Genomic DNA, 25838 nt, shown 5'->3' with positions numbered 1-25838 from the left:
TACGGGGCAGCTCTAGTTTCTACAGTAACTTTAGCATTTTTTTGCACATTTCACCTCCGCCGTAGTTTCTCCTATGCGCTTGGCAGGGGAGGGTGAGACGAGGGGTATTCAGTTGGTTGCAATCTGCAGCCTCACCACTAGATGCCTCTGTATCCTACACACTGGCCTTTTACAACAGCTCATGTAATCATTTACTCATTCAGTGCATCAAAGCATGGGCATTGCCTTCTGTTTTTTAACAACTAAGAATAAATGAAACAGCCAGATGTCAGCCACACACACACACACAAACTCACAAAACTGAAGAAACTGTTTAAATATAAAGAATTATAATAAATATAAAGAAAAAGGTAAACCGGAGCTGCATAATATGATCTTTGGCAGAATTAATTCAACTAATCAGACCAAGCACAACAAACTGAAATGGAGAAGCCTGATTGGGTTTGACGTTTACAATTTCATTAAGTCCTAAGACATTTTGACTTCTTTGCATTCAAACGGGTGTGACACTGTCCACAAATGAAACAATGAATTGTAATATATATATATATATATTATAATTTTCCTCAAAGAGATGATAACAGACAGCAGCCAATTACAGAGGCGTGTCATTTTCTGTGACACTCCCTGTGATAAATGCCAAACAACTGTACAAATTAAAGCGGTCGCGTCCTCCTCTGCAGGGGAAACCTTGTTACCAAATCGTTTGGTAATGCTATGGGGACTGTGTGAAAAGAGCCATTAATGCTGTGGTAGTACTGTGAAATGATGTAACTGGGCAAAATGCTCTGGGGGTTGCATTCTCCAAACCACCAGGAAAAATCTAATTACAGCACATAAATGCCTCTGGATATTCATATGCCTGAATAATCACATCCAAGCACACATTTGACATGGTCCAACATAAATATATTTGCATGAGAATGTCTTGTTGTCTGGCTTCAGTGGTGAGGAAACTATTTTGATAACATTTACACTGAAAAAAAAAAAGCTGTGTCTTTATAATTTAAAAAATATCAGAGGGATACACACATTTCACACACGTATACAGTAAATATTACATTGACATTACTGAATAACTGTGATGCAGTGCCTTCTGGAAAGCTGAATAATTAGTTCAATGCTAATGCAAGCAGGGAAAAAAAATGTGTTCAGTCAAGTCTATAAAACTGCCAACAGTTTAGAATAATGTAAAGTACAATCATGGCACACAACTTGGTCCTGGTCATTTATTGTAATTGTGAGGAGTGAATAAATGAAAAATAACACAGCGAGTAATAAGAGAAGGTTTTCATGTAAGTCATTGTGGGAATCTGGTAAAAGCTTATTGGTGGAAAAGGTTCCTCAGGGAAAACACTGTATACGCTCACTGTCTGTGAGGCCCCTCAAAAGCCTGCTAAGCATTTTCCAGTTCAAGGATACAATGTTATGGTTTGTCCATGATGCCTTAAATATGGAGAAACTGTTTGGTTTAAGGCTTTCCCATTAGTCACTGACCCGAAAACAACTGTCAGAGCCACACACAAAAGGTATAATAATATTTTTCCGATGGCAAGCTTGGAACTGATTGTAGCATACTTTTTCATACTTGCGTCATCAAGGATCACGTGTATCTATCTATCAGATGAAGTGAAGGGTAGCAAAGCTGTCACTGAGGAGGCACCACAAGTAAGTCAGTTGTTATGGAATATCCATTTTCCACTCTCACATTTCCTGGTTGGAGTCATGGTTAGATTTGACAGAGTTTTGAGGGGCTGATTTGGTTAATGAAAGGAATATAAACATCTGGTAAAATCCTGTCTTATGTCCTCATTCAACCTAGTTCCTATCAGCTGTACCAAAAAATGTAATCTTTACAAAGTCTTTATGGCTTTTGGATCATTCAGCTTATTTCTAATGCTGAAGCTTCTCTGGGCTGTTTCTACTGCCATGTTGCAGAATCTACACAGAATTGTCATTTAGATTGTTCAACACTGACCCACTCTCAGTATTCACAATTAAAAATACATTAAAAACAGTTATTATGTATTCATCCTCATCCTGTATAATTGAGTTTAACTATGCCATTATCTGTTATTAAAAATGGTAAAACAAAGGAGAAGAGGCATCATCTTTAATGCAAACAGGCATTAAAAAACAAACAAACAGAAATGGACTCAGGCTATAAAGTACAAAGGACATTTTCCAACAATTTATTCAAATTTATCAAGCAGTACACACACACACGCACACACACACACACACACACATACACACACACACACACACACGTATTGGATTATATGAGCTCAAAAATAGCATGTCTGTATTTTTATATATTTTCTAAATAAAGGAAAAAAAATATTCCTACAGAAACACATCTGAAAGATTCATCAAGCGAGTGAGGTCCAGCCAAACATCCACAGCACAGCGCAACAAATCTGGAATGCTCTCTCTCTTTCTCTCCCCCTCTGTCAGTTCATTTCTCCATTCGGTATGCTTTACTGGCATGAATGTCCAGTAAACTACATTGCCAAAGTGTCATGGATAATACTAACAAGGACTGATAATAATGATAGAAATGGATAACACAAAAGATAATATAGTACATTGTAATTATAATTACAATAATTATAAGTCATTATAATGACATACACTTATCACCATCACTACAGTAACATACACATATCTCTATCAACAACAATGAATTAATCTGTATTATCTATTAGACTGTATTATCATTATAACGCAATCATTTAACCCTCTAAAAGACAAAAGCTTATACAGTACAATTTAACAATGAGTTTAGGAAGAAAGAGAAATAAGCATGACCTCGTTCTTATTAGATCGTTTCATTAAACATGTCAACACTATACTAGGATAAATGTGATATAATTAAGATAAAGGGAAGAAAAAAAAAAAGAGAATAATACAAAGCAACAACTTAAAAAGTAGGCACTGAACTCATTTTTTAAAGTTCCTTGTATCTTTATGAGTGTTGGTAACCCTAATCCTAACCCCAAAGATTCAAACGACAGATGACATCTGGGAAACCTGATACCCATATTGATAATTCTCTGAACTTTCTGTTTTTTTTTGTTTTTTGTTTTTTTGTTTTCCAGCTTACCGGAAGTCGTCAAATGACGTAGGGGGCATGTAGCATCCTTTCGAGCGGGACTTTGGGTTGCTGTGCACCGACACAAAAAGTTTTTGCGACTTTCTGAAATAGCTGCTTTTCGATCACTAAACATGGCCGTTCATATCGAAGCAGATTTGCCACCTGGACTTGCATGTCTGAAAGTAAGTTGTGTGATTTTAATATGTAGCCGTTTTGCTAACATCGCGGCTGCCAGCGTTAGGTAACCCTAACAGCTAGCCTCATCCGAAGAATACCACAGACGTTAATATTATCTAACGAGTAACGTTACGAATCTAAAGCAAAAAAATAGAATACATACAAATACATAGAGTTACATAAGAAACATCCAGTTCTTATATCTACAGCTGACTGATATACTAATATAACATAAGCTAACTGCGATAGCCTCAGTATATCTGTGATTTATGCTAATCAAGTAGCTTAGGTTAGGTTAAGTAACTAACGTTACTGTTCACGTTTATTTTGGTCGTAAATTAAAACGCATTGGAATCCATCCAGACTATCAGACGTTATTAAACGTTAACGTACGTTTAAACGAAACATCTGAAAACACACTAACTGATGCTAACGTTACCCTGTCAAAACAGTTACCCAAAACAGACTGAGCCAGGGTTCACATCAGGTAACGCTAGCTTATGTCAGGATGCTGTTCAGTATGTTTTATGACAGTGAATTAAGTGTGAGATGTTGGGAAACACAGCGTAAATAAATATGAGCATATGAATATGTGGGTTTGTTGTTTTTTTTAATACAGCTTATGCATTTGAAGTGGCCATCTGCTTTTGAGTTATGCAATTTAGCTATAGTATGCTCTGTGGGGTGTGAGTGGTTTTTAGGAAATAGCGTCCGTCTGTAGGAATGTGTTGGAAGCTCTTTCCAAGTTTCCTAAAGGGACATTAGCTACTCTAGTATGGAAGTTCTGTGTCGCAAGTGTACCAGTCAGCAAGCAATATTATGATTTGTTGACTGTTACATCAAAATAGAAAATATCCTTTTCATTCTAAACCATTAAATACAACGTTTTATTTACTCTAAGACTGTTTACATTAGCTTAGTGTCACCAGTAAAGTAACGTTAGTAGTAGTTGAGTTGTTTCATGAGTATTTTCTTTATCTCTGTGTTATTTCTCATCTACAGAATGTGGATGCTCTGCTTCGGTGTCCCATTTGCTTCGACTTCCTCAATATTTCAATGATGACTAAATGCTCTCACAACTGTAAGTAACAAGTAGCTTAAAGAGCTCTTAGATTATAACTGCGGCTCTCATTTCTGTGATGAAAAGCTTACCAGAGCACTCAGTATGTGAAGGCAAAACAACTGAGCATCTCATATGAACAAGCAAAATGCACCTGAAATCCTTTTGGGGAAAAAAAAAAAAAGTCATATTTTTAAAATTAATTTTAAAGCATAAAGACCTGAACATTTTAACTATAATAGATGTCTTTTCACAAGAGTGGGGTGTTTTTGCAGAGTGTGTCAGCTACTTGTATAATTATGCTTATATTAGCTTTGGTATCATAATCACCATGAGCATAATCATCATGACTCTCTTGTTTCTTGGATCCTGCTCTGTAATAGTGAACTCCCTGCTTCACTTGAAACAAGTTTATTATTGCCGGATGCCTTTCTGTCTGCATCTATTTCTATTTTTGCATCTGAATTTTGCTTTTTTTTTCTCTGTGAGTGCACCACTGGGCTGGTAATGGAATAAACAGCTATGGGTGAGCCGCATTAGACCCTTCTCATATGTGGTTTGAATACAGTTGTGTACTACAGAGGAAATGCTGCTAGAGGGACTGCTCTATTCAAATTGTCACTGAATAACAACTTTGATGAAAGCAATGGAATTATCTACCTGCTGGTTAACAGATGCAATATAACATTAACTTTGTTTGCATTTCATTTTACAGTTTGCTCCTTGTGCATCAGAAAATTTCTTTGCTATAAGTTGCAGTGTCCAGTTTGCAATACAGTAAGTATGAACTTGACTTGAATGCATAATTATTCACCCAACTACATTTGCATAAAAGTCATCATCTGTAATTAACTGTATTCATTTGACAAAGGAAACAAGTTTCCTTCACATATTGCCTCTTCTTTCTGTTTTAGCAAGCAACAGAACAAGATCTAAGAAACAACCGTCTATTGGATGACTTGGTCACAGGCTTTCAAGCTGCAAGGTAACCATGCACCACATTATAAGTGGTAACTGATAAAATGTCCGAACTTTATGAACTTTCTCTGTAAATGGAACTGAGAGCTGGATTCACAAGATCATGAGAGTATCCATCTTTCCAGGCTCCAAGCTATTTGTTTGTGTCCACACTAAAGAAGTTAGTGTAGATACTGTGATAGCATCAGTTATGTCAGAGCTGGAGAGTATTTCTTCATTGAAAGAAGAACAAATTATGTCACTGAAGACTTTTATAGATGGAAAAGATGTTATTGCTCTTCTTCTGGCCGGCTTTGGCTTTGGTTCAGTGAGTTGATCTGATTGGTTGAAGTTCGCCCATGTTGGACGTGACAGATGGCTCATTCTATCACCTGCCAAGTGATTTTGCGCCCTTTTCCAAACAGTTTCTATGGATGGCTTCCCAGCTAGTTCTGTGTAATAAACCGTTTGGCTTGTCACGTCAACTGTGACCATCCTTAATCACCAGTCTTTGTTTTAAAGTGTCAGTTCACCCCAAAATCCAAAATACAATACAATTATATATTACAGCGGTGTCTCTTTCCAGAAATCATGTACAAACTACTTTCTTTGTACCGTAGAATGAAAGCAGTCCCTCATGAAACTGCTCACAACAATGTCTGTGGATTATTTTGAGAAACTGGGGTATGATTTCTGGAAAAAGACGGTGTGAGTTTTACAAACATATTTTTTGCCCTTTTGTGCCACAAGCTGAATGCCATCTGCTTTCATCATATTTGAGAAAAGACACAAATCTCTTTGGCAGATATCTCAAAAGCTCGTCAACTCACACCAAAGTTATCTATCTAGATAGACAGCACTACAGGCCAGAAATATATACTTTTGATTTTGGGGTGAACTGTCCCTTTAAACCAAAATTACAGTTATCAGGGTGAGTGTTTCAGTGAGAACGCATGATTTGATATATCGACTGAACAAAATGCTGTTTTACTACTGCCCTCACCACATTTATCCACGTAAACAAGTAGGGCTGCAACTAATGATTATTTTCATTGTCAGTTAGTATGTTGATTATTCTCTTGATTAAACAATTAGTTGTTTGGTCCATAAAATGTCATAAAATGGTGAAAAATGTCAATCAGTTGTTACCAAAGGTTCCCAAGATGTTCCTTAAATGTCTTGTTTTGCCCACAACCCAAAGATATTCACTTTGCTGTCATAAAGGGGTAAAAAAAAAACAAGAAAACTTACTTGGCAATTAATTTAGCTCTGTAGCTATGTAAATAAGTCAGCAAACATATTTGATGCTGGAGTCACTGAGTTCCTTATCGTGTCATACATATTATTAAATCTAATAATATAATCTATTTTTCAGGACTTTTGCACACCAGCACAGATGTAGAACAAGGGTCTTAGCCAGTCATTTTGTTACTGCCGTCTGCAGCATACAGTAGTTTTTCTATTTACTGTATTATTTTTTCTATTTCTGTACTTATTTCAATTCATTTTTCCCTCAGAGATAGACTGACAGAATAATGAAAACAGATCACAAAGACCACAATCCATGTGAAACCTTTAGAACATGAACACAGGTGCAGCACCTGAGCATTTCCCCAGTTTGTATAGTCATGGTTCTAAGAACTTAAGAGGAAAACGATTACTGTGGTGATTTAAGGGGATCCCATTGTTATTGACAAAATTATAGTATGTCCACAAGGGAGCCAAATTCAGTTCACTTAAATTTTCCAGCATTAGTGAAACACTTTAATTGCCTCCCAGTAATCGACTTCTGATTTGAGGATTTTCTGCAAATCAAGTGGGGATTTTGTTTTCATCAGCTGAGGTCATTCAAGGTTCTCCCTGTATTGCTTTATTGCTTTAGGGATGATGTTTTTCATTATAGCAGGATGTTGGCATAGGGAATGATCTCGAGCTCTTCGAAAGGAAATTTCTTCCTGCTTTAGATATGAGTCCAGTGACATTTATCACAGTGTAGGAAAACACTTCTTTGAGTTGAATATCCTGTTATTGGTAGCAGTTGCCACATGGGTGAAGCCAGCCACATGCTTGCCCTCACTGGCTGTTAGACAGATTGATAAATGCCAGGCTGATTTCCTATAGTGTCACAGTTGTTGAGAAATAAACTGAACTGTGTTTTAGGGTGCCTAGCTGCAAGCGGCAATTCGCAGGTTCAAGCACTTTTGTACTCAACAGAAGCAGTTCAGTCAGGCAGAGTTAAAGGCATGAGAAGCAACGAATGGGCCTCAGAAAGGTGAGCAAAGTCACTTCAGCTAGTTTAATGGTTTAAGGAACATCCCAGCACATGGCGCTTTGAGCCACGGCACAAGACAATGAATAATATAATAATTAACTGACACAAATGCAATTCTACTCCCTTGGAGTTTCAATTCCAAAAAACTCTAACTAAAATTAGAATAGTTTCTTCAGTGTCTGGACTAATATATAATGATATAATGTCTGAGTGTTGTTATCGGTGAATAAGCCATGTTTCTCCCTTTTATCAATCACCTCAATGTTATCAACACCCTGAAAGGTCTTCTTTTTAACCATAGACCCTCCGATTGTCATTGTTGTTACAAATGAGTCATTTATTCAGCTGCTCTTTCCACCGTTTTTTAATTTCCTGTTGTCTCGTGGTGAGCTTCTGAAAAATGGGATTCCTTTATATGTGACTCTGTCAAAAAGTGTTGTTGTTATGTAACAATAGACTTGTCTCAAACACTTCAGTTTTGGATCAGGTCTTTTTCTCTGAAATAAATATACAACATTTAAAGGCGTAATATGCAGCATTTTCCTAAAAAATTATAGACTTATACAAACATAATCCCTCTTAGTCATCACTTACAACACACTAGAAGTGTGGTGGTGTCTTTATGTAGAGAGACCCTGCCCTCCTGTATTTCCTTATTTTCCTATATTATGCTGTACCTGGGCACGTCTGGGCTTCTGCTATTTTGCCATTGGTGTGTAGTCCCCAGCCAATAGACGAATCCAGAGACCGCTTTGTGTGTTCCGCCATCTTGCAGTGCCACCATTGCGGCAGTGGCACATTGTGTCTCTTACCCTCGGTGTTTGCTGGTTGTGTCTAGAAAAGCAGGGAACTGTTGCAAGATTTTTCTTGTTTTTAGTCAAACGGTTCACTCTTGCGAGATCTGGCAGGTCTGGAGTTCCCTTTTAGTGTCTGCTGTTGCCTGCTGACAGTGACAGCATGGGTAATTGGATTGACAACAGTGGCCCTCAGTGACTGATGAAGGTAGATTTTAGGATGCCGATATTAACATTCACACAGTAGTTGAACGTTGGTTGTGATAATAGCCAGAAATGAATAAAGGAGAAGAGAAAAAACGGACCACCTCCGCCATGTTTAGGTGATGGAATACTGTGTAATATAAATTAAAAATGTTTATGAATTCACATTTTTCATCAGGTATTCAAGGTATTTCCAGGAACCAAATTCCTTTCTGTTAATATTTTTGATCCATTATGACACACCGTAGTCCTCTTTACACTCAGTGACTCTGTGTCGAGTGTTTGGTCTCTGATGAGCACTCTTCATGTAGTAAAGGTTTGTGTATTTTGCCTCTAAATTTGACAATACTGTTGGAGCAGATGAACGGCAATAGCAGCTTGTTAGCTTCTGGTATGTAAGCAGTTTGTCTATATAGCACACAGGTTTTTAGGTCAGGAAAGGCAATGAAGTGGCCAGTGGTTATATTGCATTCTTTGTCTCTTTTCTCTGGTCTGTGTGTGAGAGAGCTGCAGAAAGAATTTTAAACACATTTATACACACAGGCAGAGCAGACTGAGGAATTGATTCAGCTGTATTAAAAATATATATATATTTCTAAGAGTCACTGCTTTGTTCTCATGATAGAAGTCTGTCACTTCATTCACTGTCTAACTCTCATTCATTGAGCTGGGAAGGAAGGGCCAACTACATGTGCATAATAAACAATCCTACATATTCTACCTTTAAATAATATTCCTGTTGATTGCACTTTTAGTTCCTTTGTAAAAAAAAAACTGTCTGTGCATAGGCATACAGGGAAGAATATTTAAATTACTTAAGCATCTGTTAGTGTGGTTGTTGGATTTTTGCTGTAGTGCTTGTGGATTGTCATTTTGGCTACACTCACATTTCTCACTGTGAGACTTTGTCTAAAACACTATAATGGGTAGCTCTTGGCTGTTGTCACTAATTTACTGTCAATGAGCTTGAGGTCTCCTTCTCTGGCAAACCCTTAGCTGTTATTGCAGTGCCACACATTTTTATTATTGCAATAACCAGCTAACTCATAAACTCTCCTCTCACTTAGTAAACTCATTTACTTAGGTAGAGGTAGAGTTTGTACAATACAACAGGGGTGCAACTAATGATTATTTTCATTGTTGATTAATCTGCCAGTTATTTTCTCGATTTAATCGATTAGTTGTTTGGTCTATAAAATGAAAAAGGAGTAAAATGTTTACAGGACTAAAGAAACCAGGAAATACTCACATTTAAGAAGCTGAAATCAGGGAATTTTTACTGATTGTTTTTCTGTTCACTTAAACAGTTAAATTATCTAAATAGTTGAAGATTACTGCAATAATCACCTCATAGTCATTTAATCCATTAATTGTTGCAGCTCTACAATACAAGTTGTTTCCTTGAACTTAGCAGTTTTCTTATGGAATGGGCCAGTGTGTCCTATTTCTTAACAGCTCTAGTCCATGGCATTGTTTTACTCCATTCATTTTTACATTGATTTTTTTTATTGTGTTTCAAATATGAGAAGCTACAAACGTGTTTTGATATACATTTCTAATTGTCACTGAAATGCTGTATGTTTAAATTCTATAATAGGGTTGAAAAAATGACATATTGCATGTTAGGAGAAATATGGGCCCAATCCAAGGAGAGTGGGCCCACAAATGTGGGCATTTTTAAGGTCACTAACGCCCAGCTTTAAAAGTGCTATAGTAGCAATCCTTGCACTTAACGCCCAGTTCTAATTACAAAAGGTTATTCTTCACGCTGTAGAGAGAATCAATACCATGGGACAATTTAAATTTAATTAGTGCGCATAATTTAAGTAGATGGCATTGACTTTCTTTTGGTCGCTCACTACGGGTCTAGTCCTGGAAGATTAGTAAGAATTCCAACAAAATGCTTTGAGTTTTATTTTTGTAGAGGAGTTTTTTTTAAATGTTATTGTGCCAATGCTGGAATAGAGCAATAACAGTGGGGATGTATACTCAGTTACTGTCTGTTGCTTAATGTTTGTATCGATATTTCCATTATCTGCACAGTCTTTAAGTTCCTGGTAGATAATGTTGAAACTTATTCAAAGGTGTTTTTTGTTTATTGCTTGACATAAAGTCATGTTTAAGTCACTTTGAATGTATTGATTTTACTGATCTTATGATCTTTAATGGTAAAATTCACCCCTTGTATAGTTGTCATAGCAAATTAGCTATAGAGAACAAAACTGTTTTTGGTACCAGGCTGTAATTATGTTCATTTCTGGTTGCAGCTTGGTCATGACATAGCCATGATGTAATGTTAATTTCTAATTTTAAACATAATAGGTGCTAAAACTCTAAATATATAGTCTAATTTGCTCTTCTGGGTGTTATCTGTGCTGACAGCCAGTAAACTGCTGGGGCACTTCAGTATTTAGAATCATTTGACATACTAAAGTGATGGAAAAAAATCTGTTTGCTCAAATGAGGCAGAAACGATTACAACTAATGGCTATAATGTAAGAGGTTGATGGTATATTTGAATTATCTGGTCTGTGCTGAGTAACAGTGCAGTTAAGCAACAGTGCATTTACCATTGAAAGTAAATAGTAAGATACAAATTTACAGTAGGGAAAGTGTTAAATATATATACAGTATGAAACTAGCAATGTTTCACTTTGTAGCTCATGGTGATTAAGATCCTTTTTCACACATTTTTGTTGTTTGACTCACCTGTAAATATATAACACATTCAAAGTAATTTGTTGCAATACAAAGTGACCAGTAATAGTCAGAGCTGTAGTAGCTGTAGCTGTAGTCAGAGTTATAGATTAATGGTGGGTGCAGAGCATATTTCTTCAAGATCTTTGTCCAAAGAGCCTTTGGCAAATGTGTGGTTGTGTGAGTGTACATGTGTGAACCTGCTCTAATGGGGACAGTAAGCACAATTACGTTTTAAATATGGAAAGCAGGACATCACACAGCTCATTGGTTCCATTTTATTGCCAAGTAATGGCCCAGCTGCAATTTGTTTGCTTTCCACATTTCCAAGACTGTAGCCAAAATGTCGACTTTTTCTCGCTCACTAGAAAAGGAACGAGATAATTGAGCAGGTGCAGTTAACGTCAAAGGGTTCGCTCAGCAGAATTTATTACTACATACTGCTCTTTTTCTTTCATAACAGGTTCAGTATGTTTTTTAAGCTGACCTTAAAGCTGCAGTAGGTAGAAAGCCTGACAATGGTTGATTTTTGAGTCTCATCTGAGTTAGGTTTCCTTTTCTGTGTTCTGAGTCCCTCCCACTAGATGAGCAGCATGCCCTTCATGAGTGCAAGCAACAGTTTACTGAGGCTATCATGAGCGAGCACAGGCCGACAGACATCAGCTGTGTGTAATAATACAGACACCTGACGGGGGGGAGGGGAGAAACTACATTCAAAAACATAAAGATTCAGTCTGAAGATACAGAAGTACTGAGAGCTGAACATAAACTTTTAAAAACATCTTTCTCCCTGCTCTCCTGCACACACAAGCTCAGTATCACAACACATTTTGGAGGCTCACCACCATTGGGCCGCAGTCAGTGCGACGTGACCGCAGCCCGTTTGGAGGTGGGTTGGGCTTGCAGTTCATGTCGGGCGCAGCTCGCTGCAATATAAGCGGTCATGAAAATGCAACTCAACAGCAATACGGTTTGACTCCCGTGGCCAAAAATGTCGGTACAAAAGCACAGCATAATTTATTTACCCTGTAAATAGTGCGGTCAGCTCCTCCATGGTGCTGCTGCACACAGGTTCACAAGCAAACATGAAGATAAATCCACTTTTCTATTCCCAAAAGTTTAAAAAACAAACTCTGAGCTCTCATCTGGACAGTCAGCATATTCTTAATTGTTCCGTGAATTGCTGCTGCAGAGGGGCTGAGAGGCAGGAGTAAAAATAAGTCCACTCATCTCAAAAATTTCAAAAACAAATGCTCTGGCCTGGCCAGTCCATGGCTCCACGATTTCTTCCTTGTTGCTACAGAGGGTTGAAGCAGGAGAGAAGATAAATCCTCTTTTTAATCCCAAAAGTTTGAAACATAGAGTCTGAGCTCCTCTCCTGCCAGTAAAGTAGCTGGCATCACAGCAACTGCGGCGTTTTTCCCTCCAGAAGTGCCAATCTGCTGCAGACCCTCTTCTGAAAAGCTCCCCAGCTCTGAGCAGCTGTCTGCCGGCTCTGTCTCGGCTCCACCTGGTCCTCTCGGCACTCGGCAAAGCTCTGCGATACACGTGAATGAACACAGCTGAAGGTGAACTCAGAAGTAACCGAGTGAGCTGACAAACTCCTGGCTTGAGCATGTTGCTCATTAGGCTCTTTCCTCTTTACTATAATGCGGTTTTATAGTGACCTTTCCTGCAGTAGTTTCCGTCATTGATTCAGGGTCTCACTGAAGGAACGTGCACATGCAGCTACACTAGTAGGAGGAGTCCCCCAGGTCCTATAAGACCTGTGATTGGTTTAAGTCTACCGTCACGGGACAGATTCTCTAAATGATGAAAACAGAGCCGTAGAGGAGGTGCAGAAGTGTGGCTTTGTCTCAGAACACCTGATTTACAATATGCTGAAAGGTTTTTATGAAATTATTTCTCAGTTACGCCAGAACAGTGTTGCCTACTGGAGCTTTAAGTCTGAATATACCGTATATATATACCTGCTTGATACTTTGGTTTGTTGTTTTGATTGAGAAGCAGAATATGCTGCTTTATGTGTAAGAATGTATTCAAACGTTTAAAAAGGGCATTGCTGTCATATGCTGCATACATTTTCATTCACATGCACTTTGCCTTTCTTCTTGCTCCAGGCAGCAGTTGTCAAAAGCCACTTTTGACTCTCCTCCAATATCGCCAAAGACCCCAGCTTCAGCTGTCAAATGCAAAACTCCCAGAGAGAGGGGCCAGAAGTCTAACAGCTCTGTTTTGAGTCAGTTTTTCCAAAAGAGGCCTAAAACATCTCCCAGTAAAGAAACACAATATGACAGTTCTGATACTCAGACTGTTCGGCAAGGGAAAATACAGACTGCACACACCCACAATGCAAATGTTGCCGACCTACATTCAGCAACCGCTCAACTTCCAGTGGTTGTGAAGGAAGAACCAATGGATGAGGCGGAGGCACCTATTCAGGCTTTGGCGTCAGTCAAACAGGACACACAGGGATACAGCATTAGCACTTGGCTTGAGACGGCACATTCATCGAGACCATCACAAGATGTAAAGCCCATAATCAAAGGTGAGGCCTTTCTACCTGTAGGTTAAAATTGCTGCTATGCCATCACCCAGTATGACACATGTCATTAGGACCCTTTCTTTCTGTCCCAAACTGACCAAATTATACTTTTGGCAGCAGCCAGTGGTAATATACTGTATGCAGTTAAAGCAGAGGATTGCCTAAGGATCATACCAGTGTGACTGATTTTAGCTGCTGGACAGTAGGTGTTTCTGTTACTTTAGAATCAGCTCTCCAGTTGTTTAAATTGAATCATATGTACAGGCAATGTGTTGTTATCTTTTGTGATGTGATGTGTGGTAAGGGGAGTGTTTGCATTGGTGGTAAAATGAAATGTGACTTATAGCACCAAAAATCTGTTGTTATTGTTTTTTTAAATCAAGCTATTAATATCTTGTTGTGTCTCTTTTTTTTTTTTTTTTTACAGTGGAGTGCCCCGTGTGTTCTGTAAGTGTGTCACAGCATTTTATCAACAAGCATCTGGACACATGTCTGACCAGAGGAGAGAAGAAGGAAAGCTTGAGAAGGTAAAATATCCACTGAAAGGATCACTGAAATGAAGGCTTTCTATTGATGTCTGTTCAAGCTGTAATGCTCTACAGGGAGTTGGGATATAAATTAAGACACTCAGTTGATTTTCTGTAGATTAGAATGAAAGAAATGTAGCAGTGTGCATTGATCTTTGTCACAGTATCTTTGATACTATTACTGGAACCCCACCGAAGTTTTTCAAGGTTTGTGTCTTTTAAATTTAATTATAAATGTAGGGATAAATAGAGGTTTCAGAAAGAGCCATTATACACCGGGGTCATTTCTGGACCAATGATTACTGTTGCAGGCAGCACCTGAAACATCCTGTTTACATACAGGGCTGTCATATCAAGATTATTGGATTGAAATCTGCAAAAGTTGTTAAAAACATGTGAGATTTATCTCTCCAGGGATTGTTGACTGTTTGAGATGGATTCACTTACATATGCAGTTGATTTGGATTGCAAGACGGTGATGTAAGAAGAAGAAATAGTTTCAAGGTCGATGTAGCTAGGCTAGTGATTTCCCCTGCTTCCAGTACTTATGCTAGAATAGGATGCATGTGTAAATGTCCTGGATCTACTGAATATATTCCTTTTGTTATGTCGAGATGAAACTTGATCTGTGTGACCTGAATTTGAGTTTGGTAACCAAGTGAACTAACATTTGTATTTTCTAAAATACTGGACTGTACCTTTCAGGATACGTATTATAGATAAGTACAAGGTAGAATATGCAGATTTATCGGTTGCTGTTTGCAAACACACCCTTCAAATTCAGACCCTTCTCTCTGGCTCAATGAACAAGAGAGGGACAGAGACAGCAGCAATGGCTGAGCAAGCTAAAGAGTGAATTAAGAGAGGGTGCAGTGTTGGCAGTTAAAGCACAAATAAAGATGCCCACCTCTCTGCACAACCCTGCAGGAAGAATGTACCTTCATCCTGTCTGCTGTCACTGTGTGGTCTCTGCTCTGCCTGTATCTGTCTGTCTGTCTGTCTGTCTGTCTGTCTGTTGCTTAGCCCTGCTGAGCTAGGTCAAACAGACACACACAGAGCAGAATCCCAACCTCACACTCTGGGAATTATTGGCTGGGGGCTATACATCACTGCCCAAAGGCTGATGTCCAGAAACGTCCCAAACACAGCAAAATAATGAAAAATAAGGAAATGCAGGGTCTCTGCAGATACACCACCACACACTTGTAGTTGTTCATGAGTGATGATTGAGATGGATTATTTTTGTTTTTGAGTTTATACATTGTTTTTGAGCAAATCCTACATAGTATACCTTTAATCGCAGATTTTCAATACACATTGTAGAATGTACTGTCAGTTGACTTCATACAGTATGTGTGTTGTATTTGTTCTTCCCAGATCGTTTCCACTGGAACTGTGTGTTTCTGGATGAAACGGGGAGAATTTTATCTTTAAAATTTGAACCTTTATAATTCAGCCATTCACTAAGTGTTTATAAGCTTTTGTTAGCTTAAAATGAAAAAATTGCTGCAACTATACAATTGCAATTATTACAATCAACCTGGCTACAGACCTCACTGAAGACACGGTCTGTGACATAATTTTGGTGACTCATTGATTCTTGTGAGTGGCCTTGAAACTAAGTTCTCCAGAGTGATTAATGACCCATGCAGCAGTTATGAGGTTCTGCTGATGATAAGTCATATTTGCTTAGCAGTTCAAAATCTTAATCTGAGTAGACCATGGCGTCATAATGATGAACTGCAGAGGTTTTAATACTCTGGCCTTACGTTGCCAGTCTGCATGACAAGTATTCTCTTGCTACCAACATGAATAACTTAGACATAATGTATTTTATTCAAGAAAAAAGAAGAGAGCACCTTTGGTGTCTGATTATAACAGGACTGTGGATCATGAGAGGTGTGTCATCACCCAGCTGATGAATGGCAACTCCCATCCAGTAATATCATTTTGTTATGAGCTGAGCTGGTGTGGCCACTGTATGATACATTTGATTAAGTTGACATTTCCATCATTGTTTTCTGCTTATGATGGGCATAACTTTTTAGTACAGTCATGTATGTTTATTATAGCCAAGCACAGAAAAGCCCTCATCAGCCATTATCAGGTAATATCTGGTGATTATTGAAATAAACTAGTCAACATGTCTGTTGCAGCACCCTTTGTGGTTCCAGGCGTCCGATGGGGAAGCTGGTGTACAACCTGCTCTCCTTGCAGGAGCTGAAGAGGAAGCTGAAGGAGTGTCATCTCTCAGTGCAGGGTTCTCGAGACCAGCTGATCAAAAGACACCGGGAGTTTGTCCACATGTATAACGCCCAGTGTGATTCTCTAAACCCCAAATCAGGTGAGGGCATTTGGTCCATTATACCTTAACGGTGATAGTATATTTAAACCTACTACATTACTTGCTTTGAAACATCTCAATTTTAGGGATGCACCAATCAACTGGCGAGAGACCAGCCCTGACTGATGACCAATGGTCATGACATGCATGCAGCAACGCAGACAGTAACATAACAGCCTCAACAGGGCTAGGAACAGCCACACACTCTCAGACCCATGCTTGCATGAAGTCAGCCTTAGTGATAGATTCAAGGAACAGGATAAAGAGAAGACAGACAGTCTAGAAGGAGATGGAGCAGCTGACAGTTTTGGGGGACAATGGTAACTTTCTAGGTCTCTAGGCTAATGTTAGCCAGCCACATACTGCTGTTCACTGACTGGCAGTTAAAATCTCACCTCCAGTTCTGGCTGAAGAATAGACAACCCATGTTGACGTGTCTCCCCAAACATTTTCTCATCCAGGCAACTTTTGCTTCTGTATATCTCACTGCAAAGCTTTACTGCAGCAAACTATTGCACCGGTCTCCGGTTTGTTTACATCTGCTTCCACATTAAATCACATTCTCCCTTGATTGTGCTCCCTCTAGTACATAATCTTAATATAGTACTATCATAAGGCCTGGCTGTAATCTGGTGCTTTACTATGAACATTCAACTAAATTTCATTTTACATTAAAGCAATAGTTCACCCAAAAATGAAATTTCACTCAGTATCTACTCACCTATGTGCTGATGTGAGGATGGGTGAAGGTCTCCAGTTCACAAAACACTCCCGGAGCTTCGGTGGAAATCAGCATTGCAGCCAAAGCCAGTACAATTGAAGTGAACGGTGACCAGTTTTAAAATGTAAAATATGAACACAAAAAAACACAAAATGTCTCCATACTGCTTGTGTGGTGTAATCCAAGTGTCCGTAAGCTGCAACATTAAATTTTGACCCGAAAAGACACCATTTACACCATGTTTTTAGCCTAAATGTTGACTGTAGCCTCTCAGGCCTGATCCGCGTGCCCACGCCTGAACCGGTACACAGGCTCTTGCCCAAGCAGCGCAACACAAGATATACGAGATCTCGCGATACCTTCAGATCTGTGTTTACATGCTACCTGGAAGTGACTCAGACACCAGAGAGAGATCTGCTCAGAAATAGTGACTTGTTATGTGTACAGTTGACTTAGCAAACTTTCAACAAAGAAGAAAATGTCCGAGGACTTCGACATAGAAGAGGAAAACATAATGTCTTTGCTGCAGCTGTGCCGCTTGGGTGAGAGCTTGTGTACCCGCTGAGTTAGTGTCTGTTGTCATAAGCAATCATTAATAATCTTTTAGAAGAAGTAGATATTTATAATAGTTAAACTGAGCAGTACGTTATTGGGGTCTTGCAGGTAGTAAAACTGGCAACCATGGAACTCCAGCTCCACAATGGATACAGAGCTGAGCTTTACGTTGACACACAGTTGACAGATATTAACAGCTGATTAACTTACAGTTTAGGACTTGACGTTACTTGTTATTGTCCAGTTGCTCCATGTTGCTCTTGGCTTGTGCTTGTGTAGTTTCTGTCCCTGCAACTTATCTGAACTTTGAGTCAGGGGGTGGAGGGCAACTTGCTTCTACCACAGATCATATGTTAAACAGGGATTCAACCACTGAATATACTGTTTGTGGCCCCACCCTGCTATTTGAACTGCAGTACTTATTTTTGAGTTTGGTAAGCTAACAGCAAGCTTTCAGTGCGTAGGGTGATAAAAGCAGCAAAGTTTATAGTCTGAAATATCATAAAGCTCAGGATAGACAGACAAGGCCAGAGCAAGCCTCACTTCCATTTCCTTGGTTACCAGGATGACGAGTTACAGCTCATCTAGTATATGATTGGTTGCCTGAAAAGGAGCGACAGTGACAATGACATCAGCACCTTTCAGTTCAAAGATTTTAAACAAGTGCTTGGAGCAACTGCACAAAAAATTTGGAGTGCTCTGAAAAAAGACTGCAGTGCTCTTTCTCTAGGTGTCTGCATGCTGCTGCATATGCTGTCCGCTCATCAGGAACAACTGAAAAAAGACACTGGCACTCCAAAAAAAAAAAAAAAAAAAACCCATTATGTTGACACAAGCACTAATATAACATGTGCGTTGCTGGTTTTTGACTTAATGAGGTGGATCACTGGAACGAATAAAGCAGATTTAATTTTTAAAAACTTAACCAAAGTGCTGTGATAGCAGAAATCTATGTTGACTTACCCACTAAAATGTGCACTTACACTTTTTCATTTTACAGGCATCTGAGTTTCACACCACCTAGCAAAAACTAAAAATCTCCCTGTATGAGTAAATTAATGCACCAACAAATGTGCACATGAAGCCAAAGATGAACAAGCAAACCATAAAAATCAGATTCAACAAATGTCCAGCTGGGAATTAAAGTTGAGACAAATGTTGTTACTGCCACAAAGAAGTTATTTTTCTAAAGGAATTCATGTAATGTTCTCAGTCTTTTTATGAGACATGAACATAAGATTTCTTAAGCTTGCGTTTTTCTTTACTGGCTTCCCCAGGAATGCCTCAACTTTGAACAGCGTCCTCACGGGTCAAAAGCTTTTTGCGTTCAATAGCACAATTCATATAAGAGGCAATATTTGGGATCTCAAGAGTAATAAAGACTTTTCTTTGTTCTGTCAACAGCTGAAGAAATTGCCAAAGAGGTGGAGGCCAGTGAGAAGGTCAAGAATCAACTGCAGGGGAAAGCCAAACCTGTACGTACTAACGGATGGAATCGTTTTATTACTTTTCTGCTTAAATGTACCCTGTGGATTTTTTTTAACTACTGCTGATGTTGTAGAACAATGTTTTCATGAGGAAGTCCTCCCTGTATTGGCAAGTTGATGGCTATAAAGTGTCATACAAGGTGGGAGGAAGGTAGAAACAAGAAATGCATCCAATGTTTGTTAGGCCTTAAGGACAGAGTGTGTTTTGTTGAGAGACATTGAATAGAAACAAAAATTACAATGAACATTTCAGGGACCATCTTTGAAAACTTTCTGACAGAAAAACAATTTTTAATTGCTAGTTCAAATCAAGCTTGAATACGTCATTTGACCCTTCTTAAGTCCCGCCCCATTTAGACCCTCGGCCAATTTGCTCCATTCTTGTTTCCTGAACTTAGATGTGCTATGTGCTGGGCTCATCTACACTGACAAGAAAACCAAATTTTGAACAGGGTTAAAATATGTTGCTAGGTGACCTGTAAAAGAGACAAACATAGTTGCATCTTAAGTTAGCTAATGTTAGCCAAATGCTAGTTAACTAGCTAGCTAATCTACATCAATTGTTAGCTAGCTAGTTAGCTAGAGGTTTGCTGACATCAGATAACCTAAGTAAGGACTTAATATATTTTGCTTTTACAGGTCCCCCCCTGCAGTGTCTTTTAACCACCCTGAAAATGTGGTTTTCTTTTCAACATAGACGAGTCTGGCACATAGTGTGTCTAAGTAGAGGAAACAGGAAAAGAGAAAGTTGATAGAGGTTCCACCAGGTACCAAGCTTGCTCAACTGTAAGGAAGGGCCAGTTCTTTTGCGACTATTGTTGTATATTGTTGTGGTTTTTTTTTTAATTAATGCACATTAATGCTAATATGCATATTTTTATCAATTCAAATCCCTTGCAGGTCATGGTTTTTTCAAAGAATCAGTCCGAGACGGAGATTGATGAGATGCATTCAAATTATAGTAAGTACTTTTCAGGACACTTTAGCTATGAATCTGTTTGCACCTCAGGGCTCTGACTCACCAAGCTAATGGCTAAAAATCGTTGCCAAGAAAAGTACACTAATGAAACTGTTTTGCCTAACCATACATCTATTAAGAGGGGCATTGGAATACAGTGGAAAGACTTGGGTGATGGCCAGTATGCAGGTAGATAATTAACTTTATAAAATGTGACCACTAGCAGCCACTGACATATAAATGTTCAAATTCACTAACTCAATAGCAAACCATTATTTTTGTCTGAAATCCTGCAGCCACTTTCATATTTTGCCAACATTTGCCAGATGTGTGGTGCTAATTTCCCTCCCTGCCAAAATGTATTATGCTAAGTAGTACTTATAGTACTTACTCACAGATACACAAATCAGAATTCTTCATTTAACAGCATTGCAGAGGATTAACAAATTAGCTAGCAATTCCCAACCACTGTTAAAGGGACAGTTCACTTCCAAATCAAAAATACATATTTTTCGCTTGACCTGTAGTGCTGTTGGTTGGTTTGAGTTGCTGAGTTTTGGAAATATCAGCTGTTGAGATTTCTGCCTTCTCTAAAGGGACTGAATGACACTTGAAAAATTCAACACCAAAGAACACTCCAGAAGTCATGTCCAAATTACTTAAGATAATCCACAGACCTTGTTGTGAGCAGTTTCATTTAGGAACTCCTTTCTTCCTAGTAGAAAGAAAGTAGTTCTGGTAGATTGTTCGTCAGGAAGAAAGTAGTTATGGTAGTTTCTTCCGTAGAAAGAAAATAGTTCCTAGGCAGACTTTTTACAATATCTCCAAAACTCGGCAACCCCTGCACATAACCAGGGCACTGACTAATATCAAATAACGCAGTACCTTGGGGTATAAATTCAAGACATTGTCAAAAGGAAATGACACATGTTATGATAATCAACTCCGTATAATAAAACAACATCTTGTGGACATCATACTTTTGCATTGGGAAGAAAAACGTATAGACGACACTATGACCTAGTCAGTTACAAAAATGAATGAATGCTGGCTTCTGTGGAAAGACGCACCAAAACAAATGAGTTGCGTGAGGACACCTCAGACAAAAAGAAATGCAAACTGTTGTTATCTCAGAGCAATGAATCACTTCTCTCCAAAATTTGTTTGTGAGCTCTTGCATTCGCTGAAACGGTTTGTAGTCTTGCTTTCTCCTTTTTACTCTCTATAGTTGTCATAGCACTTAAAAATTGGACAAGTCTTGGGTGTAATTTTCCATCCTGCTAGCTATGGTTTGGTTTAGGAGAGCTCCTCTATTGAGTCCTGCTGTTTGACTGAGCTTGCAGCTGTGAATCATATTTGGTTCACTGCTTTTAAAGACAAGGCTAGTCGATATAAGCAGGCAACGCAACATGTCCATGTCTCAATTAGACCAAGGCAGCACAGCTAGGAAATAACTTCAACCTTTTCACTTTTGATCTCCCATGTGTCTCAATACTTAAGGCATTCTCTCTGCATTAGCTTCAAAGAGGGATAATTCATAAGGAATCATAATTAAGACCTAATAACCTATGAAAGTAATCAAGTGGATAGTGTCAGTGCTCTAAATTATGTGTATATCTATTACAGATTTTTTAAACTACACTTTTCTTCTTTTGTCTGACCTGTTTTTAAATTTGATTTCATCCTCTTGTATTTCATTTTCCCTTTCATCGCCTTTTTAATTTATTTCACAGTCTTATTTAGTGCTCTGGGAGCTGCCTTTTGTTTGAAAGGTGCTGTACAAATAAAGCTTGCCTTGCCATCATGCATATACTCATGAGACAAGGACAGAAATTAGAGACAGATTTGATCACGGTTTCCCTCAGGAAATTTCTTAACAGAGCTGGAATAAGAAGTCTTTTCTTTTTCTCTGAAGGTTATGTTTCATTACATTAAAGTTCTTTGCAGACACACTCTTAATCTCAAATGAGGCAATCCACTTCTGCATTGAAATTCTGTAGGAAATCATGTTTGATGACTTGAATTGTCTCCTCAGTGGTTCCCAAACTCAAGCCAAATCCCCCCAAATAGAATTAGCATTAGCTTCATATATGTCAAAAATCAATTTCCTAAATGTCAGTTAACATGAAGTTGATGAAGCGAAAAGGGCTGAACTCAGCTGCTATGTCTGTTTCACCACAAAAACTCTGTACCTGCTCTGCATTTTGGACAGGGATGTGTTTCATCAGAGCTAACAGCACAGCAGAAAGGCTGCTTTCCACTGCTGGAGACATAATCAACACAACACTCTGCCTCCCACTCATATTATTATATTATGTCATACAGGCAAGGGACTGTAGGATTATTTCAAATTGATTAATTCATTCATTAATGCAGTTAACTTTTTTAAATGAAAAGGCTGCAGTCCATTTAATTGCCTGAGAGACTGAAAGTTTTGCCCTCTTTTCTATTAAGTCAGTGTTGGCCAAAGTGTTTAGGGAATTGTTTTGCCTCCAGCAAGGCTCCTCCCACAAAGATGTCATAAAAAGGGTCTACGCCTTATAAATTATTTTCTAAAAGAATACACAATGAAAATAAGAAAAACTTTATTTTTATATTTTGTTGCATTTTTGCTCATCTTTTGTCTTTGGGAATCTTAATGACAGTCCCTGATTACAATTTTCCCAAGCAGATCATAGGCATTTAGACCAGTCAGTGCACTTCTAGGCTGCTAGTTCAGTAGGAAAACTCACTGCTAGAGACCGGAATCTTGATTGAGAGGTAATCTGTCACAGAAGCTGCAAGACGTTATGTTTTTTTCTCAAAGTTTAGTAATTGTGCATTGGAGAAGTAGAGACTGTCTCTCCGGAAACCAAAGAAGCAGTATTCACAATATTGTTATTATACTTTGGTTTCCAATAAGATCATTAAGAATTCGTATATTCACTGTGTCACTCAGCCATTATCTCAATCTTACTTCGTTCAGTTTTTACCAAGTCTCGCATACCTTCCAAAACACCTTACCAGCTACAAAAATGGGCAGGATTGCTGTGTTTTCGATGAGTAATTAAGCAGCGAGGGGTGGAATGAAAATATAAAACTGATGAGGTGATTTCAGCTTTTGCCTCAGTGTAAATGATACAGATACCTCTGTTGTTATCTGACTTGTAGGGTTACTTGCATTTGTCTATTTATGTGTCTAAGATTTTTTTCCCCATAACTGTGAACTCATACAAAATCACTCAGACACGCACAGATGCTCAGAAATCTCGACTAGGTCAGTGGTTTAATTCTCAGCAGGACATTGGTCAAGCAAGAACAGCACCATTATCTGAAGTCATGTTGTCATGGGTGAAACAGGAAGAAAAGCTTGTTGGAAATAACTCTGCAGACTTAACTTTAAAAGTGGTTGAAAAATGGATGTGACTCATAGGAGGTGGGTTCTATAAATAGCTGCACTGCTGTGATAACCTCTTGATTTATCAGAGGAGGATGTGGATGACTCACTCTGCCAGCATGGGGAATTGTGAATGAGCAGACAGGAAGGTGAAAGCGTCACATGCGCCTGCACGCACACACACACACACACATACACACACACACACACACACACACACCAAATCCAGCGGGGGCTGGCAGCCTTTTCTTAATGTGACAATATGTTCTTTTAGCCTTTCAATCAGTGTCCGTGGCTTATTCATAAAACATCCTCATCAACCAGATGTAACTGCAAGAAATACTTGGAAATCTTACTTCTTAAGATTAATCTCTAAGAAGTTTCATCTGTAAATGTGTTGGAGAAAAATATGTTGTGACTGCAGTAACACTGCAAATTCAATACAGACATCTAACCCACGTTTTTAGTAGATAAAGGGACAGTTCACCCCAAAATCAGAAATGCATAACTTTGCCTGTAGTGCCATTTATCCCTCTGGATTGTTTTGGTGTGAGTTGCTGAGTTTTGGAGATACTAGCCGTAGAGATTTCTGCCTTTTCCCCAACATAATGGAAATAGATGGTACTTGGCTTGTGGTGCTCACACACAAAAGAACAACAGTTAGGAAAACCCAAAAGCAGTTTTGTTTTTTTAATCACCCCAAGCCGAGAGCCAAAATAAATCCATTATATTCGAGAGAGGGCAGACGTCTCTACATCCAATATGTCCAACTCATGAAAGCAATCTAAATTGATAAATAGCACTACAGGCCAGATGAAAAATATGTATTTTTGATTTTGGGGTGAATTGTCTCTTTAACACAAATGTCAACGTTAAACTTGTACCCCAACTATTTATAAATGTCCTTTGCGTTGCAGAGCGACTAATTGTGAGATCCACTGTACTCACCACAATTGTGCGCACATAAGGTTTTCATGCGGCCACCATATTAGAGTGGAAAATTATAATGTTACTGGGAAAATCCTCCTTTAAACTATAATCCCCTTTTCCCTAATCCTTAATCCCAGTAATGTGTGCTTGATTGACAAATGTCACACTTTGTTTCTTTCTGTCTCCAGTAATTGACAAAGATGGCTGCAAGGGGGAAATGTTAATTAATATTTCTAAACAATCTTTCAGAAACCTGAGGTGGTGCATTGTTGTTTTTGTGTAGACTGTGTTTACTGGTAATTAATTAATATTTTGGACATTTTGGGGATGTGACATTCATTTTTACTGATGAATAACTAAATTTGAATAGAGACTAATTTTTTTTCTCATCAAAATATACTGGGGACCCTCTCATGGATATCCCTTGGAATAATTGGATGTAGCCTTTTTTACACTTCTATTCAGTTATGTGAAAGAACAAGACAAGAGAAATGTATTAAAAAGATGTTAGACATGCATTAAAAATATTAATGGGTAACGTGTGGATGATATGTGCTTGACTTGGGGGAGGAATAATTATATATTTATATTATTTTGTCTAAAGGAAAAAGTGAGTTTTTCTTCTAAACACATTATACATGTTAGAAAGTAGTTGCTGAAAACACTGAGAACTTTTACCGAATTGTGGAGTTCCAAGATTTCTCTGTTCAGGATTTTTTGGGTTCTGTGATGTGCCAGGGCCATGGTCCCCCAACGCTATATAAGCCCCAGGAATCAACACACGAGTGACGCTGCCTCCACACCCCTCACCCTCCCTAACGGACCGTTACTAACGTACCTTAAGCGACTCTCTCAGTCCAGATCAGCCCAGCAGTTCACTTGAGCTCCTTCAGTTCCGACAACCTGACACAGAAGGGAAATAGATACCATCCTGTCTCAGTCCTCTGGCTCTGGTGGCTCAAACATATCTGGACTTGTCCAATAAAACTGCTAGAAGAAGCGTCTGTGTTTCACGTCATTTTCAAGTTGTAGTGGTGTTCGAAACCGACACAGTGAAGCAGACATGTCCCCAGTGACTTTGGGACCTAATTTTCTATACTTAACTGATGTTTTTTAAATCATTCAGATTTGGCTGGG

The 25838-nt window shown here is 38.6% G+C and overlaps 1 protein-coding gene across 2 annotated transcripts in view; it reads left to right on the top strand.

Annotated features, from left to right (window-relative positions):
- The first annotated feature begins 3120 nt into the window (after nt 1-3120).
- The window catches only part of rad18 (RAD18 E3 ubiquitin protein ligase), a 39228-nt gene continuing 16510 nt past the window's right edge, over nt 3121-25838 (top strand). For both annotated transcript variants that reach the window (XM_084733739.1, XM_084733732.1), the window contains exons 1-9: nt 3121-3279; nt 4277-4355; nt 5050-5111; nt 5249-5319; nt 13379-13806; nt 14231-14330; nt 16487-16674; nt 19355-19425; nt 20338-20398. In XM_084733739.1, the coding sequence (XP_084589865.1) occupies nt 3229-3279; nt 4277-4355; nt 5050-5111; nt 5249-5319; nt 13379-13806; nt 14231-14330; nt 16487-16674; nt 19355-19425; nt 20338-20398 (1111 nt within the window). In that variant the 5' untranslated portion in view covers nt 3121-3228. The remainder of the gene's footprint in view (nt 3280-4276; nt 4356-5049; nt 5112-5248; nt 5320-13378; nt 13807-14230; nt 14331-16486; nt 16675-19354; nt 19426-20337; nt 20399-25838) is intronic.

Source organism: Lutjanus erythropterus, chromosome 2 (assembly GCF_056507025.1).
Source record: "Lutjanus erythropterus isolate fLutEry1 chromosome 2, fLutEry1.hap2, whole genome shotgun sequence".
Lineage (NCBI taxonomy): Eukaryota > Metazoa > Chordata > Actinopteri > Lutjaniformes > Lutjanidae > Lutjanus > Lutjanus erythropterus.
Note: the sequence above shows the minus strand (reverse complement) of the source record. Positions and strands in the feature narration are given on the sequence as shown.